This window comes from Pristiophorus japonicus, chromosome 10, assembly GCF_044704955.1.
Source record: "Pristiophorus japonicus isolate sPriJap1 chromosome 10, sPriJap1.hap1, whole genome shotgun sequence".
Lineage (NCBI taxonomy): Eukaryota > Metazoa > Chordata > Chondrichthyes > Pristiophoridae > Pristiophorus > Pristiophorus japonicus.
In genome coordinates, this window is record NC_091986.1 from 153,361,689 (window position 1) to 153,383,738 (window position 22,050).

Below are 22,050 nucleotides of genomic sequence, written 5' to 3' on the forward strand. Positions count from 1 at the left end.
CCAGAAAAAATCCAAAAACGGAGCAACTCCTGGGCAATTTTGAGCCCAGTTTCCTGCTTTCTGTCCGCCTCCTTTTTTAAATAGGGGTGTTACATTTGCAATTTTTCAATCTGCTGGGACATCCCCAGAATCAAATAAATTTTGGTAGATTACAACCAATGCATCCACTATCTCTGCAGCCACTCCTTTTAAGATCCTAGGATTGAAACCATCAGGTCCAGGGGACTTGTCCACCTTTAGTCCCATTATTTTACCAAGTACTACTTCTTTAGTGATATTGATTGTATTAAGTTCCTCCCTCCCTATAGCCCTTGATTATCCACTGTTTTTAGTGTCTTCTACTGTGAAGACCGATACAAAATATTTGTTCAACGTCTGCCATTTCCTTGTTCCCCATTATTAATTCTCCAGTCTCATCCTCTTGGGGACTAACATTCACTTTAGCCACTTGTTTCCTTTTTATGTACTTGTAGAAACTCTTACTCTCTGTTTTTATATTTTGTGCTGGTTTACTTTCATAATCTATCTTCGCCCTCTTATTTTTTTAAGTCGTTCTTTGGTGGCTTTTAAAAGTTTCTCAATCCTCTGGCCTCCCACTGCCCTGGTTTTCTTAATTAGCCATGGATGGTTATCCTTTCTCTTACAGTCTTTCCTTCTCATTGGGATATATTTTTGTTGCGAGTTATGAAATATCTCCTTAAATGTCTGCCACTGCTCATCAACCATCCCATATTTTAGTCTATTTTCCCAGTCCACTTTAGCCAACTCTGCCTTCATACCTTTGTAGTCTTCTTTATTTAAGCTTAGGACACTGGTTTGAGAACCGCCTTTCTTACCCTCCAATTGAATTTGAAATTCAACCATGTTATGGTCACTCATTCCTAGAGGATTCTTTACTAGGAGATTGTTTATTAATCCTGTCTCATTACACAGTACCAGATCGAAGGTAGCCTGCTCCCTGGTTGGTTCCGCAACATACTGTTCAAGGAAGCTATCCGGGATACAGTCTATGAACTCTTCCTCTAGGCTACCCTGGCCAATTGGCTTTGTCCAATCAATATGAAGGTTAAAATCACGCATGATTATTGCTGTTCCTTTTTTACAAGCCTCCATTATTTATTAATTTATACTCCGTCCAACAGTGTAGCTACTGTTAGGGGGGTTATAGACTATGCCCAGCGACTTTTTCCCCTTATTATTCCTTATCTCTACCCAAACTGATTCAACATCTTGATCTTCTGAGCCAATATAGTTTCTCAGTAACGCACTGATCTCTAACAGAGCTACCCCACCTCCTTTTCCTTTCAGTCTGTCCTTCCGAATTGTCAAATACCCCATAATATTTAGTTCCCAGCCTTGGTCACCTTTCAACCACATTTCTGTAATGGCTATCAAATCATACCCATTTGTATCGATTTGTGCTGTCAACTCATCTGTTTTCTAACGAATGCTATGTGCATTCAGATAAAGAGCGTTTAAATTTGTTTTTTTAACCATTTTTTCCCGCTTTGACCCCATTTTATGATTCACCTTTATGTTTATACATTCTTCCCTTCCTGGCATGCTTTGGTTTTAATTTCCCCCAGCGCTACTCTACTCTATTGCCTTCTCCTTATTCTTTGACTTTTTAAATTTTCACTCCCCTGAACCCAACCCCGCCCCCCCCACTAGTTAGGTTAAAGCCCTCTCTACAGCTCTAGTTATTTAATTCGCCAGGACCCTAGTCCCAGCACGGTCTAAGTGGAGCCCGTCCGAACGGAACAGCTCCCTCTTACCCCAGTACCGGTGTCAGTGTCCCACAAACCCAAACCCATTTCTCCCACCCCAGACTTTGAGCCACGTGTTTAACTCTCTGATCTTATTTACCCTATGCAAATTTGCTCTTGGCTCAGGTAGTAATCCAGAGATTATTACCTTTGTGGTTCTGACTTTTAATGTGGCCCCTAGCTGCTCATAATCCCTCATGCAGACTGATGGACATTTTATTTTTCTTTTAAAAGGTGCTGATCTAAGGCAGCGTTAGAGCAGTGAATAAAAGCAAGAAAACATCAAAGTTCATTGCTGTTTTTCTAACTAAAATCTGATGCATTCTCCAACTGCGCTTCCAATCTCTGTTGAGGCAACACAATTGGCCTAAATGATTGGAAGTGGGGGTGACAAAAAAAAGACAGCCAGGGTTCGCGCTCCTGATTGGTATCATGTGTGGACACAGTTACCACTACTGTTGCGTAGTGCAAACATTGGATAAGATAGGATCCACGGCTGAGGCACAAATATGAAAGGCCAGTCAACTGATATGTGGGAGGATGACCAATTCAATGGAGCCACAGCCCAGTATGGAGTTAATCCCATTAAGGAAAGAGGGTGAAGAGGAGAAAATTATCAAAAGATGAAAGAAAATCTGGTAACCAGAAATGATTCATATCACCATCAGTTGACTTGGACAACTAGCATCCGGAGTGCCTGGATATAAACAGATTGTTAGTGGATCCTGTAATTACCAGCCATAGAACATGAATTGTGCCCCCATTTCAGGGTACTGAGAAGCACTTCAAAATTATGCAAATTTTTATAGTTATTGTTGACAATTTTTGCAGGGAAAATAATCTATTCACTCATGGACATTGACTGCGCAACAGAAATGACTTAAGGGAAAATGAAAATGGTGATGTAACTAAATTAATTTAAAAGACAACCAAGTATTTTAAGCACTATATCCAATGGCGCAGAACCGTATACATATCAAAGTAGAAACATGATTGTTTTGAGTTACATCATTTACAGGCTTCTACAACTACTGATGCCAGAAAATTGACTTTGAATGCACAAGAAATCTTATAAACGAAGTAATTCACTCAACAAATGAAGTTGTAACCCATATGCAAATCAAATTTTAAAAAGTGGTAAGTTACTGCATGTTCATCTAAACTACAAAGTATTTTGGGCCCCATATCCAACCATAATCCATAGCAAGCTACTGAAGTTGAAATCTTGCACAAGCCCTACAGTATATAGATAGTATATTTGCAACACAACTGGTTTTGTCGCTATTGAGTACAACCGTTTAGGCAAGGACAGACATAGGCGACGAGGTTCAACACCGCCTCCAGTGCGCTAGCACAGCGTTCGGCCACCTGAGGAAGAGTGTTCTAAGATCAGGCCCTCAAATTTGCCACCAAGCTCATGGTCTACAGGGCTGTAGTGATACCCGCCCTCCTGTATAGCTCAGAGATGTGGACCATATACAGTAGGCACCTCAAATCGCTGGAGAAATACCACCAACGATGTCTCCGAAGATCCTGCAAATCCCTGGGAGGACAGACGCAACAATGTTAGCGTCCTCGATCAGGCCAACATCCCCAGCATTGAAGCACTGACCACACTCTATCAGCTCCGTTGGGTGGGCCACATTGGGAGTCTCGTCAGGCATGCGAACAAAGCAAGCGCTCTACTCGGAACTCCTACATAGCAAACAAGCCCAAGGTGAGCAGAGGAAGCATTTCAATGACACCCTCAAAGCCTCCTTGATAAAATGCAACATTCCCACCGACACCTGGGAGTCCTTGGCCAAAGACCGCCCAAGTGGAGGAAGTGCATCTGGGAGGGCGCTGAGCACCCCGAGCATTGTCACAGAGCATGCAGTAAACAGCGCAGGCAGAAGGAGTGTGCAGAAAACCAGTCCCACCCACCCTTTCCTTCAATGACTGTCTGTCCCACCTGTGACAGAGACTGTAATTCTCTGGGCGACGTCATCAAAACCCTGGTTGCCATTTTGGAGCGAGGGCAGGAACATCGGCAGGACCCAGGTACAGAGGAGTGGGAAGGTCGGGGCGGATAAGCGGCGAGTGCCTGTGGCGAGATGCGCGCTAGGTCCGTGCAGCAGAGCAGGTCTCCAGTCGTCTTGGTTAATCCTTGCCACTGGACCAAGACCTAGCTCTGCCAAGCCCATGTAGTGGCTGGTGTGCAACGGTCACCACACGTTAAAAAAATTCACGCACAGGCATCTTCCATCCCCTCAATTGGAGTTCAGGACTGGAACATCGGGGCCTTCATCGAAACACCTGTGAACTCGTGGAACTAAGTCATCCTCGTTCGAGGGACCGCCTATGAATTCTCGTATTGGACTGTTCAGCCACCCAAGAACTCAGAGTGGAAGCAAGTCTTCCTCAATTCCGAGGGACTGCCTATGATGATGATTATTGATAAATCACAGTTTAAAATATATTTCAGCAAGCAAACTTAACCAGCAAGAAATCAGGTCTCTTAAATGCTTTATCCAATTTACTCAATGGATAAAATCAGCCTCGGCCTGCTAAATTAATTTTTTTAGTAATGCCTTACAACCAGTTACATTTTAGCTGTTCTTATAAATAGATCAGAGCGGAACTGTTTAACTGTTTAATCTCCTGGATACTACATCCATTTTCAAATGAGAAATTTGCAGGATGATAGGCATACACAAATATCAAGTATCAAACCCTACATGGACGTACAAAAGGCATAATCAGTAATTTACAAGAGTAATCATCAGGCTTTCAGATAGATAACAGTCAACTGACATTTTACTGTAATGAAAATACCGTATACATCTTTAACACTCATTTCATCAACCATCACTTTTCCAGGCATTGCAGACTTGAGGTGAACATCCACAAATAAAAATACTCTGCAAACGTTGGTGCTGAGGTTTCAACCCAAATGAGCATGTTCACTAGAAGTTTTACTTACTTTTAAAAACAAAATGTAATTGAGGTCATAAATCCATAGCTGTCAAAATTGAACATTTTACAGTGAAATTATTTATAAATATGCTTAAAAGCATAGAGATATACACTACATGTACAAGATGTTGAACTGCCAAGAAAATTGGTAGAACAAACAAAAACAAAGGATAACTAAAACCATTAGGAATCCCAAGATGCATTGAAAATAAAAAGGATTGTACACAACTGCAGTAGTGATGGCAAGACATTTTGCAGTTAAGTTAGAAGTCAAGGACGATATTGGTCCTTCAAGAGATGTCAGAACAAGTTAGATGCAAACTTAAGTATTATGACTGAGGAGTTAAATACATTTTTGCATCATTTTTTACTTCTGAAAGCGGTCACAGACCCAGAATGTTATAGGAGAGATGGGGAGCTAAAACCGCTTCATTAGAAATAACTGCAGAAATGGTTTTTGATAAGAATAATGCATTTATGCATAAATCCCATTTACTCCAAAGAGTTCATGGAACTGGGGAAGTAAAGCACTGCTTAGATGACTATGCAAAAAATAATCACATAGGATAATAAGATAACTATTAGGTCAAGAAAGTAGTTGGTTCCATAAACAGAGGGTTAAGGATTGTTATTAATAAATCTGATTGAGCTTTGGTTATATATGGAGTGTCACAGGATATGAGAAATGTTCAAAATCATTAAGGGTTCATGAGTTCATGCAAACCACTGGCTCATACATACATTCAGGTGCTTGCTGAGGTGCAGGTTGATTCCCATAGATTGGTATTTGGCTCAAGTAATCTGATCATTTAAGAAAAAGAGATTGCACCATGGCAATTAAGCTTTTGAATTTAACTTCAGTAATAATGTAATTGGAAAGCATCATATTGTTCGGGAACTCGGACATTGTTCAGAATACCCTACGTGGTATGACATAGATTAATGAGGCAGAACCTAACAGAGTTCTTTAAAAATAACCAGAATAATGTCGTACATCTCCGCTTCGAAGTGCATTTAGTAAAGCACTGCTTAGACGGCTGCTGCAAAAATAAAACCCAGATTGCACAGGATTGTAGGATAGCTATTACATCATCAAGTAAATAGTTGATTTCTCGGACATAAGCAAAGAGTTGAGGATCCCATTGTTAATGGATCTGATTGAGCGTCACAGAATTTGAGAGGTGTTCAAAATCATGAAGGGTTTTGATAGAGCAAATAAAAAGAATCCCTCCCCAGCAGCAGAAGGATCGGTACCCAGAGGTCCCAGATTTAAGATTATTTACAAATCTACCAGAGGCGAGATAAGGAGGATTTTAAAAAAATACACACCGTTCTGATGATCTGGAATGCATTGCCTGAAAGAGTGGTGGAAGCAGATTCAGTAATAACCTTCAAAAGCGAATTGGATAAATACTTGAAGAGTAAAGATTTCTAGGGCTATGGGGAAAGGGACTTATTAGATAGCTCTTTTAAAGAACTGGCACAGGCACGATGGGCAAATGGTCCCCTTCTGTGCGATCATTCTATAATATTTACAAGTGCAGAGTCATGCACTCATAAGTTAGGAAACTCCAGCAGGTTTACACCATGCATCCATTAAAGGTTACAGACCAACAAAAATACATAGCAAGGGGGTATCAACTTGATAATTTCTTAAAGGTGCAGTGTGAGAGGGACCATAGACAACACAGAGTGTTTTTAGATAGTTTAGGACAACAAAAGGTGCAACAATGAAGAGCATCATTCTTAGGCTACACAAGGTGGTAGTATGCCTGCACTTTAGTCTCCAGTTTTGGCCCCTGTGCAGTGAGGAGTATCAAAGCTCAGAAGGTGGTGCAGTGGAGATAACAACAAATGAGGATACGTTGCAGGGGTTACTTGCTTTAGAGAAATGCAGAGATAGCGAGGATATGATTTGAGGTTTTTAAAATGACCCAAATGGACACAGTTAAATTAGAATATTTGAAATATATATAGGAATGGTAGGGCTAGAGGCCATGTCTATTAAATCCACAGGCAAAGGGTTTGAAGTCAAAGAGGTCAGGAATAAATTGCCAAAATAGGTGGCAAGTAAGGAATCACTGGAGTCATTCAAATGAGAACTTGAGTGGTTCCTAAGAGGATATTTTCATTTATAGGGTGAGTTGCCAGTCAGCTGCGATTAGAATATGTACAGGCTACCACAACCTCCAGGAGTTTGCTTGATTGCCTTTGGGAGTTGGAGGAATTTTGCAGTTTTCCCTGAATTGGCTGCACACATTTTTGTCTCATTAGACAGCTCAACTAGGGAATGGGTGAATGAAGCACATAGCTGTACCATTTATTGATTGAGGTGAGTTTGACGGAACTCATTTCTCACCCTTTTCTTTGAAAAAATATCCAAACACTTGGTATAAGCTAAAATAGTTAAGCCTTCTTATTAATATACCAAATTTATTGGAAAAATAGATGAACCAGAGAACACCTGAAAACCTTCTATTTTATATTGATTACAAAAATTACTTCCCTTTTGTTGAGATGTCCAAACAAGAGTGGAAATGTAGGGCACAGCAACCAAGATGTAAAAATGAATCTAATTAGAGGAATACAAGGAACCAAAAAGTGGTTAACTATTGAAAATCAAGGTAACAAAAGGTTAAAAGAACCCTAATACTCAGGTCACAGCTATTTCCAGTCATGAATGACACCTCTCAACTTCAACAAAATTAGTACAGAGAACGAGGACGTAGGTTAAACTTAAAACATTTTTTTTTTTTTAAATTGTGTAGTTCCTCTCTGCTACATGTGACCAACAAATACCATACATATCTGATTACAATCTAATCAGATCCAAGAAATCAACACATAATAGGTGACCATGATAGTTACATACCAAAAACAAGTTAGTTGAAATGACTGTTTAGAAGATGCAGCAACTGAAAGCTCAAGTAGCTTGAAGCAACAAAATGTTTAAAACTCTCAAATTTGAATTTTTTTTTTTAATATAAACAAATTTTAAAATCTTGTGCCTCAATTTATGAGCAAGCTGTGACACTCTACAATACTGCTAAAATCAATTTAACAAAGTTTAAACAACTCAACCATTTAAAAGTTGGAAATTAAAATCTGTCAACATTTTAAACTTCAACAAGCCCACAACTCAATTTATTAAGGGCTCAATGCTGTGAGAAACACAAGATATCGTATAATTTTATTAAAAAAAGACCAGCTCTTTTGGTAAGAAATAAGTTGGCTCCACTGTTTTAGATATTAGATTAACAATATGGTTCAGTCTTCAGTACTCCAAAGAAAATTTTTTCTTACCCAGGCAAGTGAGGCGTTAAGAGTTTAGGATTACAAAAATCTCTAGTACATGGAAAAATTGTTTTGACAATAACTATTTAATGGATGTTGCTAACCTCTTTAGAAGCCGTCTGCAGTGTTCCTGTAACACAACTGCTACTACACAAGATTTCAACATGGTGACTTTAAACAAAATAAACCTCTTTGGATTAGACTTTCCTAGGCACCCCTTCCAAGTTTTTACACTCTATACAAACCACCAAAAGTAGCAATTTGACCTACTTATGTATTAGGGGAGAGAAACATAGGAGTTTACCCTTCAACTGTTCTCAAGCAGTTAAAAAATTAAGGCGGATAGTACAGGCAACTCTCGATTATCTGCGCACGGATGCAACGGGAAACTGTTGTGACGGCATTTAAAATTGTGTGTGTGTGTGATGTCACTTTGAAACTCTGATGTTCCTTTCGAATGTTGCCTGTTGAGCCTTGCTTTTAAGCGCTCTGCCTTGCCTCAGCTCCCGCTTGCACACAGATCCACTGCCTCTCATAATTCATTAAAATGCCATGAACAGTTACAGGAAGTAATCAACAAGCCTAATAGTCTTTAGATCTAGAGGACTACAATTCAAGGATTAGAAGATACGCTACAGCTATTGGTTAGAGCACACCTGCAGTATTGTAAGCATTAACTGTAATGTCAACTCGCTCTAACGGAGAAATTGTTTACCTGGCATAGCCCAATCCCCGAGAGACCCGGATAATCGAGAGTTGCCTGTAATTGCCATTTGCGTCTTGAACTTGACAAATAACCTGTGAAACAGTATACTGAACTGTGGGGTGGGATAATTTGCACATCAGTATTCAAAACTATGAAAGAGATAGGATTGATGAATGCACCACCAATTTTCAAATCATGCACAGCATATACATTGTGCATTTCTCAGTATAAGTTGCTTAGGCTTCAATTACTTTTACAAAAAGAAAATAGTTGATTTTCTGTTTTATTTATCATTCAAAACTCCATGGATTTTACAGCATAATCACATTTTAAAAGATGTATTGTACTACATTCACAAGGAGCAAACCCAACTTGCTAAACAATGATGTTTTATGTGGTTGCTGTTCCTATACTACAAAGCCTGAAGCATTTACTTCAATATAAAGATTCAAACAAAAGATTTTACATAAGAAAAACAAAATCTAAAGATCTACATCACATTAAAAAACAGTGTCAGGTAACAGCAGATAAAACTCAACTGATATTTTTAAAATCACCAAATATCCATATACCTTAAATTGTCACAGAAGGGAATGGTGTATTGTTACAATTCAAAATGTCTAATATCTGCGGCGTTTATTGGCTCCATCAAAGTTACCCCCTTGATTTCCTCTCCCAAAACCACCAGGCACACCACTTACAGCACCCACACCTGCCATGGGTTGTTGGGAAGGCGTCTCAGGTGCAGGGGTTCCACTCAGATTTCCCCTATTGATCATAGGAGGAGAACCCATTTGACCAGGACCTCCTTGAGGAAATCTATCATTGCGCTAGTGTCCATTCAGATAGCAATTAAAAAAAGTGTCCATTACATGTTCCATTGTAGGAACAAACCAAAAGATGGCAATTTTATCAATTGATTGGCGACATCCCCGTGTTGGTGTCATGAAGTTTGGCAGGCAGTCCAGCAGTACCAGGAACATACAAAAAGGAGATAGAAAGGAGCAATTACATTAGTTGAGGTATAGATTAATGGAGCTTTGAATTATGAAACACAAATTTGTATTTCACAGCCTACTTTCAAGATGTCACAAAAAGTAACTACAGCCATAATACAGAAAGTTAGAAGCACCATTTGTTGGAACTCCAAACTCTGGTAAAACTTATTATGCAAATTCATCACTGTACACTAGATTTTGGAATTATAAATTTGATTTTCTCTGTACTTTAAAGACCCAGAAGTTAATTTATTAATATGAAAGCAATGGTTTTATGACAAAAATCAATACCCAAAACATGACATAACTTCTAATTATTCAATCAACCAAGGAATTGGAAAAATATTTTTTCGCACATCAAGTGTAGTATTTGCATAGCTTTGGCTGCAACCATACATTTTTTTTTGAAAGAAGTGATCACTGATGATCTTTTAATTACTGGCCAGTTCCACATCCAGCAGTAATTAAGTATTTTTTAATATTGTCTCATTGATAGCTCATACAATTACCTCCAGTACCGGCTTCATAATATATGGTTTACTTGACATTAACATTATGGTCCACTGCTAAGGCTGTATCATCTTCCCACACTTAAATTTGCATTCGATTTATGCATGTTATAACAAATGAAGCAGAGTGTTTTTATGTTTCTGAACTCATTTTAAATAAATTAGAGCAGGGGTATCCTTTTGAAGAATGTAACAAAGAAGTAGTGTGCACTGCATGATTCCATGGTTTCAAAACATATCCAACTTCATTACTTGGGAGTCATTGCAGCATGCAATTTCCACCACACTTCCTGCTCTTCCTAGTCTTTTCTGAATATCTCTCTCCTGACCCCTGCTCCTTCAAATCCATCCATCCATCCCTGCTCCTCCTCCACTTCTCTCTCTTCTACGCTGCTGAAATTTTCATTTCTTCCCCCTCGCCCACCTTCACTCCCCATCTCTCCTTCCTCAACAATTTCTCTGCTCACGCCTCCTCTACATCATACTCTTACTCCGCTCAACCACTTCCCTCACTTCTCCACTTCTTCCATGCATCTGTCACCTCCCCGACCCCTCCTCCACTTCGGCCTCTCTCTCCTGAATTACTCCTTCTCTTCTGCCATTTGCATTTCCGTCTTCTCACCTTCATCAGCCCTTTGTGTCTACTTCTCTCTCTTCTCTTATGACTCTATGCTGCTTGTTGCAGGAATAGTGGATGGGGAAATCAGGCAAGCAGGGGTTGGAACTGTCTCTTGGTTTTCCATAGTCTCAGGGGAGGCGCGGTACACGCAAGGATGCTAGAATACATAGGTTCAGTAACTGCTGAAACTTTTTAAGGGGAATACTGGGTTGCTCTAAAGTGGTCAAGCCTCGACTGCAACCAACTCTCCCCTCCCAGAAAACAGCCACACGGAGTGAGAAAAGCTCCATGAATGAAAAGCCCATCTCTGAAAAACTCACCAGCAGAAACAGCTGATTTTCCATCAGGAAATTAAAGAAATAGCCACCAACTCAGTGGGGATGCAATAGTCCACTCCCAGTAGTACTGCCAACTCCTCCAATCAGGACCTGCTTTAGCAACAAATTCAAACTGAAGGAGAAGATTGCTTCTGGGTGTGGAAAATGAACAGAATCCTGCTGCATTACCAGAGCTGCAGCACTACCTGTTTCATTCTCTACCAGCAGATTTTTGGGGCAATTCTTAAAATCAGGAACTGCACGATGGATGATTTAAGTGGCAAACAGGCAGGTATGGAACACCACAAATTAATAAATACCATTTTGATATGGTTTAACCAAATTATCAAAAATACCAGACACTGCACTAAAATAGTTTTTTGTTTTCCTGTAAATAAGTCCGTTTGGTAATCACAAAATAGTAGTGTGCTTTTTCTCTCTCTCTATACATGTGTTTAGATCACACACAGTAAAACTAATCCCAGCACATACATATGGTTTATATAAATAGATCTAAAAGGAAAATATCAATTTGGTTCCCATTTGCGACAATAAGCAGCAAATGCAGTCCAATCAAAATAAACAAAACCCATTTTTCAAGTTGTTTATCTGTGACCAAAAGTAGAGTATGCCGAGATAGGCAAGAGTGGATGTTTGCTACTGATTCATGCAACAAAACAGTATTGCCAGCCTGTCACCTGTAACAGTCCTGTCCTCTCACGTATTTTAACAATTATGAAATCAACTTTTCTTCTGGCCAGTAGTTCAGTTCTAGGTGGGAAGAGGGCGCTTTTTAAAATAAATTTGTGCATGTACCAACAAGGAAAACAGTTAAAAAAGACTTTTTGTTAAAAAATTAACAGTTAAACTAAAATGGAAGGCAAGACCACTGAAAGTGGAAGATATTGGCAATGTTTTTCAACTTGCAAGGACATTCACTTCTATCCCCACTTCCCATTTGTGAAACTACTCTCCATTACAGAAGAACAGTTTCAGACAGTGGAGATGGCACCTTCTCCATGTGATCAGACCTAGATTCTAACCTCAGATCAAAATACAAAAGTTGCTAGCTATGGTACACGTGTTTTAGAATTTAAAACACAATATCTGTCCTTGTTAATACTATTTCACAAATTTTAGCAGCTTCTGTTGACAAATAAACATAAACTTTTTAACTTGGCACACCGACATGGGCTGCACCCACCGTTAAAGTTTTTCCATCTACACTCTCATTTTGGAGGCAACTTGTATGCCAGATTCAAACAAACCAACAATTCAAGCTTTCAATTTTGATGAGAAACAGGGCTAGAATTTTCTCATTCCATTATCTCAAGCACAACCAATTCTAACAGTAGACAGGGTATTACCTCGACATACAAAATGCCCCAAAACTGCGGAGAAATGATTGGAGATAGGAATGCTTATGGAATTCTCAATTTCCCATTTTAGCCTTGTGCCGCATTACTTGAGGTTTAAATTCTAGCTCTGGTCAACTTTGGCTTTGCACAAGTGTGAAGATGCAAACAATGTTTTTTTATGAATTTGAGTTCAATATCCGAAAGTTATGTTTACACTTTCAGAAAACTTGGCACATTGTACAAAACTGCACAATCTAAAGTAAGAGCACCTAAGTATTTACAGCAAAATTGGAAGTATCATTAACAAGTTCTGTGACTTAGCCTGGGAAACTTGAAATGCTTTAAAGTATGGTTTTAATTTCATGCTTGTTTTGAGTAAAGTGCAATGGCAGGCGGCACATAATATGGGCGAACGCTTAGTGTTACACAAGCCCCTCAACAAAGATGACATTTGGATTTTACCTAATTTTTCTCCCAAATTGTATCACAGAAAATATTACCTATAGTCAAACCTGCCCAAAGTCCATCAGAATATACAAAGGACAGTCATTTATTGCTTTTGGATTTAGTTTGACCTACTGAATGGTCCTGTAACAATATAGTTATTGGCATAATTTATGTTTACTCCAATTAATTACTCTAAAGTATAATCACTAAAAAAAAACTAAAAATTAATCCTAGATGAAATTGCTTGCCTATTGAAAGTCAGTCAATGTTTATTGAAACATTTTTACAGGGCTTCATAAAAGGTAGATGCTGGGAGGATGTTTCCCCTGGTCTGGGAGTAGAGAACCAGCGGTTACAGTCTCAAAATAAGGGGTTGGCTATTTAGGACTGAGATGAGGAAAAATTTCTTCACTCACTCAAAGGGTTGTGAATCTTTGGAATTCTCGGCCCCAGCAGGCTGTGGATGCTTACTCGCCGAGTATATTCAAGACAGAGGTCGATAGATTTTTTGATATTAAGGGAATCAAGGTTTATGGGGATTGTGCAGGAAGGTGGAGTTGAAGTAGAATATCAGCCATGATCTTATTGAATGGCAGAGCAGGTGCGAACGGTCGAATGGCGTACTCTTGCTCCTATTCCTTATTGTTATACTGAAATGGTAAATATCTCATGAGTTATAATTTATACTAGCTATACTTTGAAATGCCCAATTTCAATATACCCATACTCCCTTTACAATTTCAAAACTGCAATTGCTATATTACTCTGCTCAATAATTTTCATTCACTTCATCACATACATGTATGTATAAACTCATCTTCCTAATTGAGCATGTACCTAAAAGTACCCAATGACACCGATTGTTTATTTTCCAAGCATGCTTTCTATAAAGTATGTGTGCTGAAATCTAGAAAGTTTCTATCCTATTTATTTATACCATATATGGAACTCTTTGATAAAAAGATCATGCCAGTCTGAGTGTTAGCGTAAACAAACCTTACGTTACTTTAAAAAATGTCAATAAACATTAGGTGGTTTAATACATTACCATTGTTCCACTGTTGTCTCCCAGCATGGGTGTTCCCAGATTTGCAGTTCCTTCTGGCCCAATGGTTGGGACAGGTCCCATTGCAGCGCCAGGCATAGGTCCACGGTTGTTCATGTTCATACCCATAAGTGGAGCAGGGCCTTGGTTGCCAGCAGGGGCCGGGCTATACGCATCTATGCAAAATAGTGGGTACTTAGATCTAGCCTACATCTAATTTTGCTTCCAAGGCAATTAATTGGATTGAATATTTGTAGAAACTTAATAAATATAGAAACATGCTTATTTAATAGACTGACCATGCAAGGCAACTGCTACCTGAGTAACAGCCTGCAAAAATTGTTCTTTGGGACTGTACAAATTATATTATAGCGTATATATACACACACAAACACACAGACAGACAACACATACATTTAAAACAAACATTCTCCCAACATCTTTTATCATAAACAAGCTCTCTGCAATAAGAAGTAAGTATCAACACAAATATATTGTTTTGCAGAAATGGAAATATCCAATGAAACTGGAAAAACAAATGGCAAAATTATAAATTATATTATATAGTCCAAAGAAACACCTCTTTACAATGAGGCCAAATACCAAGTATTTACGGATTAAGTATTCCTTTAGCTGCAAAATTATTTTTTCATATTACAAACTAAACGGTGGGTATTCTGTTCAATTGATCACGAAGATTTTTCAACAGCTTAAGCAAATTTATCAATTTTCCTTCGTCACAAAACCTCCAGTCCTACATTACAAGTTATTAATTGGGAAGGTTTTTGCCACTGCTTATATTTGGCAAAAAATTCCGTTATGTATAAAAACAAGGGCTGTCAAATCACACCGATTTAATTATCTCCCTTGGAACTTTTCACTCCAAGCCAGGTGTAAATTTCTATTGGCATGGGCATATGGTTTTTAAGCTTGGTTTACACCAATATAAATAAGTCTAAGAGACCATTGAACTGTAAAATTTAGCATGTATTTTCTCTTCATTTCTACAACCTAAAGTAAAATATGAACAGAATATTGGTCTTAACCAATTCTGTAATATTTTGCTTTACATTACCAGCTGTAAAAAGCTGCACTGCCAGAGTAAGTCAACTGAAAACGATTCTAAATAGTATTGGTTTACCCATTTTAACATATTTGTCTCCCAATGTTTTCATTTTAATTCAAGCATTAAAGCAAATTGCAAAGAACTATAAAAGCATTAATAAAATTATTTAGAGTACTTCAACCTTCCACATAGTACCTATTCATGCTTAACTATTCAGTTCCAAGTAATTAATACCAGAATCTTAAACCACACAATGGTAACTTGAAACAAAAGTATTGCATTAAAAATAAAAGCACTGCGGAATAATTTCATCTTCTCTGCAAGCTTGGATTCTCTCCCTTCAACCACTTTGAAGTACAGCCATTAAAATGTTATACAAGCAAGATACTAAAGCCAAGTGCTATTCTTAAATAGCATAATTTCTAAAATATAAGTCATTTTACAATTACGTCCCTTTATTGTACACTTGTTGATGAAATGTTCATACACCCAGTTGGTGAGGGAGATGAGGGGAGAAAAAGTGGGCAGCTACAGAATACGAGGAATGACAAGCCTACAAAGTTCAAATCATATCCACTTTGCAGAATTACCTTATCAAGCACCAAGCAAAGTTGCATTTTAGTAACCATCCACTCAATTATGTTTGAGTCCTTAACTTACAGTATTTGCTTGGATACCGACTTTGCCATGCATCTTTGAGTAGTTACAAAATACAGCGCAAATAACAGAACTCTTGATAATTTCTGTGCTGTGGACATTGCACCAACAGAATTCATTTTATTTCACTTGCAGCTTTTAAGTATCCATTTCATGGATTAATCAAACTGGATTACCCAAGTTCCACTTCCTAACAGTATATTAGTTTTACTTGATTTAGACTGGCCAATATAATAGAGCAGATTCCTACAGACAAAGCGCTCCGAGCTCAGCTAGCAGAAATTCTAGACGTACCCAGTCACTACTGGAGTTAAAGTTCCTTTCTCAGCAAAAAAAAGGAGGTACTGAAATAAGGAATAAAGTGCATCGTAAGACATGTAAAGAATGCTATTTTGGAATGCATATAATAAAAAGCTTCCAGTTACTCTTTGATAACCATTGTATGAGCGCACACACACATCTGTGAGGGAGACAACAGGTTAATTTGTAACTTGAGTCCAATTAAGTTCCATTGAACAGAAATCCTATTATTGCCAGTATACAAAATGGTTGGTTATCTTTTAGGTATGAACCATACCGGCATCTAATGTTTCAGCAGTTAAGTACTGTTTCAACACTTCCAGCTAGAAAATTTCTTGGTTTTATTGCTAGGATAAAAATAGGCTTATTCAGTCTGAATACAAGTTGATCACAAGTGTGCTCTTTTCCCAATCCAGTTTCAATTTAACCATTTGATTAAAAAATGTGAACACACAGAAATCCGTACTAATGCTGCATTTATATTACAATACTGCTTCCAGAAGGAGCCCCAATTTAGACAGCAGAACAGGGTACTGTAATATGAATGAGGTGACGCAGAGCACCACTCGGTGGAGATTATTTTCCCCCAGCTACCTACAACAGCTGCCTCCAGTGGCAATAGGTCATTATTGTCCAATACATTAGCTACTAGTTACAGTAGGAATCAAGATGTGCCTAATTGCATTTCTGATTAGTAAATAAAATAATGAGTAGACAGTGTAATTGGGCATGTGATTTCAATACTCATTTGCGCAGCATATCCATGTGCACTTTCACCATGTGTTGGTAAAATGGCAAGACAAAAAGCGGAGGTATTTTTGATTGCTGTAATGATGGGAGATATTTGCTCAGTGAATATACTTGTGTGAAGCACACTTATCTGTATTGTGTGCAAGATATTTTCGACTAAAATTAGTGAACGTGGATAACAGTGACTACATGTAGCCATGCCTGTGGCTAGTCAGCAATTTCAATTGGACAATATTGTAATTAATGCCATGGATCATCACTTTTTCTAGCCTTGGGCTACAGTGCCCCATATAAGATAAGAATGCTGCTTTGTATTTGTAGTCTTTACAGACCTACCCTAACATTGGGATAGGCAACGGTCAAAAAGTGATACAGATCAATTAGAAGAGATTCTGCAATCCAATGACTAATATTTATCCCTCAACTAATATCATCTATTTGGTCATTACCACATTGCTGTTTGTGGAATCTTGCATTGTGCAAATTTAGCTATTACTTTTTCTACATTACAACAGTGACTACACTTCAAAAGTACTTAAGTGGCTGTAAAGCGCTTTGGGATGTCCTGAGGTTGTGAAAGATGCTATATAAATCCAAGTCTTTTTTTTCCGGCCTTGAGGTTGCACGATGAGTACTCCATGCATCAACGTGAACATGACAATTGAATAAAAACTGCAGGTTTAGACTTTTAATGGTGGAACCTAATAGTGATTATCCATGGCTACTCCCAATTTAATTGAAAAGTCAACCTTTAAGATTCCTCTCGATCCATATATTCTGATAATTGTTTATCAGAATTTTTAAAAAGATGCAACTTGTACCATAACAATGCGACATCGTCAGTCAGTGCAATCAAGTTTAAATAAGTTGTCTTTAGTATTGTATAGATGGTAATACTGCTTGAACTTTTACAAAGTTTTTCAGAACGGCTTTTGACAATAGGAATAGAAGCTTGAAGGTAAAACGAGAACAGGACTTGCTCATATTCAAAAGTGATATGACAAAAACAGTCAACTGCAGTATGACTTAAAAACAAGTAAATAAATTAGAGTTTATTTTCCAACACGTCATTGAAGCATATAAACGCAAGGATGCTTATTTGACTACTAGTTTCACGGTGCACGAAGAACAATTATGTGCTGTACTACAATCTATGTACAAAATTTTGCACATTAAATACTAATTGTTTAATATACAAAAGCTGTTTTGCACATTATCTTCTCTTTGGTATAAGAATAAGATGTAGCTTTACAATGTTCAAACTACTGCAGAAGATAATTTACCACAATGCAAAAAAGTGTGAAACTTAAACCATAACAATAGGACATGGCCAGTCAGCGCAATTAGGTTTTACTAAGCTGGCACAATTGCTCAAGTATACAAACTGGTTCAGAACTATCGGACATCAGCGAATAAAAATGTCGACAATCGGAATAAAAGCTTGGTGAACCTAAAACAAGAACAGGACTTGTTAAAATTCAAAAGCGCTATTACCTTATGACAAAAACATTCAACTACAGTATGGCTTAAAATAAATTAAATGCATTCGAGTTTATTTGTCAACATATCAGTGAAGTATATAAACGTGAGGATGCTTATTTGACTACTAGTTTCACAGTGCATGAAGAGCAATTATACACCATAGTAGAGTCTGGTTATGTACAAAATTTTGTACAATACAAATGCTAACTGATTTTAATAAGCTGTATTCCATGGTATAGACTCTTAAGTACATGTACTAGATGTAGCTTTACAACATTCAGAGCACAGCATTTACACCTTTACATGTAAATTTATAAAATAATAATTTCATCTTTCAAACAGGTACAGTCCCAAAGAACATTGCTCGGCAGAACCATGAAGTAACAGATGTCTAACACCTCAGGTGTTTTCATGGATTAAAGCCCTACCTCCCATGCCAATTCCTCCACGTGGACCCATATCACCCATCCTCATATCCTGTTCTCTCTGAAAATAAAAACATTTTCATGGTCAACCTACCAGCACAGATTATCTGTGTACGTTCAGTTTCTTACCTTTAATGGCACAAAAAAACCCTGTTTGTGCTACCAAAAAACCCCAGTAACTTTCCAGGACTACGATTAAAAATCTGAATATTGGGGAGGGAAGAAAAAAAATAAAGCAGGGTTTAAATCCAACTGTATCCCACTTGTATATAATGTACCCTCTGCGAAACAGATAATGGGGGCAAGTTTCAACTTCAGCGGTGGGCAGAAAATTGGATCAGCAGCCAGTTCTACACTCAGCCCAATTTTCCTTTCCATTGACTTCAATTTAACTTCCATCAGTTTAAGAACATAAAAATCAGGAGTAGGCCATATGGCCCTTCGAGCCTGCTCCGCCATTCAATAAGATCATGGCTGATCTTAGACCTCAACTCCACTTTCCCACCCGATCCCCATATTCCTCGATTCCCCTTGATTCGCACCACCTAATTGAAAATTACCCCCAATGTCTGACTTTTTTTTTCATGAAAGCATCTGTAATTACATTTGAATTAATGTATTTTCACTTAGCAATCCCCAAAACAAATTTCACATTCTTATATTGATACTTTGCAAACTGATTTTCTGAAATGTATGACATATTACAAATCAAGCCCACCTATTCTATTCATCATGATCTAGAAATTCAAGAGATTCAGGACTTGTGTATAGCAGTATTATTTCAGCCATCATCAGAATTCCAGCATATCCACAAAATACATTACGAAGGAAACAAATAAAGTGCAGTACTGGTAAAATGAGCTTACTTTGTCAGTTTGTAGTAATTATCAGAAAAAGAAGTTTAGCCATATTTTTTTCTAAAAGTTTCTTAATAGCACAGATTATTAGCTTATTTCATTAAATCAGAATTACACAAAACCTGTAATTTGTCCCCAGGTATAAACATCTTATATTTTACAAAGGTTGTTGTTGTACACCATGCAAAAGATGCAAATTGTGTCCTTCCACAGGAGACATATCTGAAAAGCAAAAATCTTGAAACTTAAAGACAGAAAAATTATCCCAAAAATATACTCAAGTATAATGTTAATTTCAAGTCAGCATCTGTATTAATGGCTCTCAATTAGAACCAAGGCTCTGCTTTTCTAGTGCTCAACATAGATGCATTCAGAATTTAATGCAACGTTTCTTCCTTTTTAAGGAAATGGTCTTTAAAAAAAAATGCTTTTATTCAACAAAAAAATACCTCATTTGGTAGCAGACCCAAAGTATTCCTACAAATAAAATATAAAAACATATGTACATGCAGTTTCTCAACCATGCTTTTGCATTCTCTACGAAATGTTGGAAACAATTGTTCTATAGAGTATCTCCTGTCTTAACTTCCAAAAGACGACGTGAGCTACCCAATGGAAAACAGTAGTACCACTGGCTAAAACACGAATATTGAAGCAACAGAAATACAGAAAAGATGTAGAACATGGGATACTACTGAGTTCAGGCAGATGTCTAGCAACTCTGAAAACTCCCCAGGATCCTCTTGGGCACCTTAGTACCTTGTTTAAATAATTGTGTTCTAGCGGTCTTTCCACCTCAAATGCATTCTTATTGAACATATGAACAATTCACAGGGCTCTATTCCAGAAGTGTTTACGGTACAACGGTTCTCCTGAAGTGAGAAAATTAAACATCAACACAGTGTACCTTATTACAGTGACTAAACTGCTCATTTATAATTTTTCAGTAATTAATCTCCCATGGGTGTACACAAGGAGTTAAGACAATGTGAAGCCTTTAGGTGTAGTGGGTTTATAGGGCAGCTTATAATTGCACCAGGATCTGCAAATATAATTCAGTCTTCACATTAATATCATGGCCCGGAATTTGCGCATGCGGAAATGCCGAAGTTGCAGTCGGTCATTAATGGCTTCGAAACAGGCTGTGCAGTGCACCATCTCCCCCCGGCAATTTGTGTAATCAGTCAAATCATTGAAACTGATGAAAACTTAGGATCTTCTGCAGTAAGTACGCTGTTAAATGCCCCACTAAACGTTAGACCCAAAAGGATTAGGTGTAACTGGGGTTTTGACAGCGTAATTACTGCTAAACAAACGTTAAGGGCCTGGATAAACTAGTTTTAATTTTATGCAGTGAGAAATGTGTCAATTTTACTAAAAATCAAAATTTTAAAGAAGTTTGTCCACCTTTATTTCAGGTTTGCCTTTTTCCCCTTGCGAGCTCTGATCTTTCTTTTGCTCTCTCTATTTTAAAAAGATAGAATTTTAAGAGCTTATTCACTTACGAACAATGACAGACAGGTAAAGACCATCTGGTCCATTGAGCATGTCCCAGACAATTGCAATATCTTGTGTATCACAACATATACACTTCACCCCACCTGAAACCATGTGATCTCAATTCAAATCAATCAATGGACTGTAGTGGGGATCCCCTTGTGCGAACTGCTGTGATGCCAACAGGCTTTCTAAGCAGCCAAAAGGCAGAATTTTCACAGCTATCAATCGAAATAAATCATTGAACATATGAACAATTCACAGGGCTCTAATCCAGAAGTGTTTACGGTACAACAGTTCCCTGAAGTGACCGCTATTTCCGGGCCCATAGTCTGTCCCAATTTTTAGACTTGGATTTTATATTATAATAGCAAAATGTACAGCAATTTGAGAATGCTAGAAGTGGAATTGGTTAGAGCATAGGCGTTTTTGTAGTACATAGGAATTTACAGTATGTTCTTTTCCATTCAGATGACCCTTCCCCCACTCCATTTCTATTATGAAATGGTACTCATTAGTGCTGCTGCACTTTCTACTTACAAGCACATGATTGCATAAGGCCTTTGAACCATCTTCTATATTTCAAGAATTATTTCTGCAGGTGTGGAATTCCATTCAAGTTACCACTGACTGGCAGACCAACAGTTCACTGTTGGTTCTTCCAAATCTCACAATATCTTCACTGTTAGTAATGCAATGCTCATGAAAATTATTGATGAACTTATTCAAGTAACATTCAACCATATCAGTCCTGCAACAAAAAAATGTTTTAAAAAACTGTTTCTTCAGGAGTACAATTTTAGAAAAGTAGATTCTCCCAAAAAAATGAAACAGTGATCGGTTTCATAATGTCACTTTTGTTGTCAAAAGCATAGCAAATGCATTATTCCTGGCATCCTATGAATGGATCACATTCTTCAATTCATGGAAAAGCAGTTTTACATAAATCACTGCAGTTAAGCAACGACTACTAATGGTAGATGTGTTGACTTTCAATATACC

The 22,050-nt window shown here is 37.9% G+C and overlaps 1 protein-coding gene across 3 annotated transcripts in view; it reads right to left on the bottom strand.

The window, feature by feature from the left end:
• LOC139275140 (paraspeckle component 1-like) overlaps nt 1–22,050 on the bottom strand; it is a 126,453-nt gene that overhangs the window by 62,013 nt on the left and 42,390 nt on the right. For 2 of the 3 annotated variants that reach the window (XM_070892188.1, XM_070892187.1), the window contains 3 exons: nt 18,698–18,755; nt 14,018–14,190; nt 8,986–9,551 (listed from right to left, as the gene is read on the bottom strand). In XM_070892188.1, the coding sequence (XP_070748289.1) occupies nt 9,342–9,551; nt 14,018–14,190; nt 18,698–18,755 (441 nt within the window). In that variant the 3' untranslated portion in view covers nt 8,986–9,341. Of the gene's footprint in view, nt 1–8,985; nt 9,552–14,017; nt 14,191–18,697; nt 18,756–22,050 lie in introns of those variants that run through there. The other variant, XR_011595677.1, reaches the window with a different exon arrangement.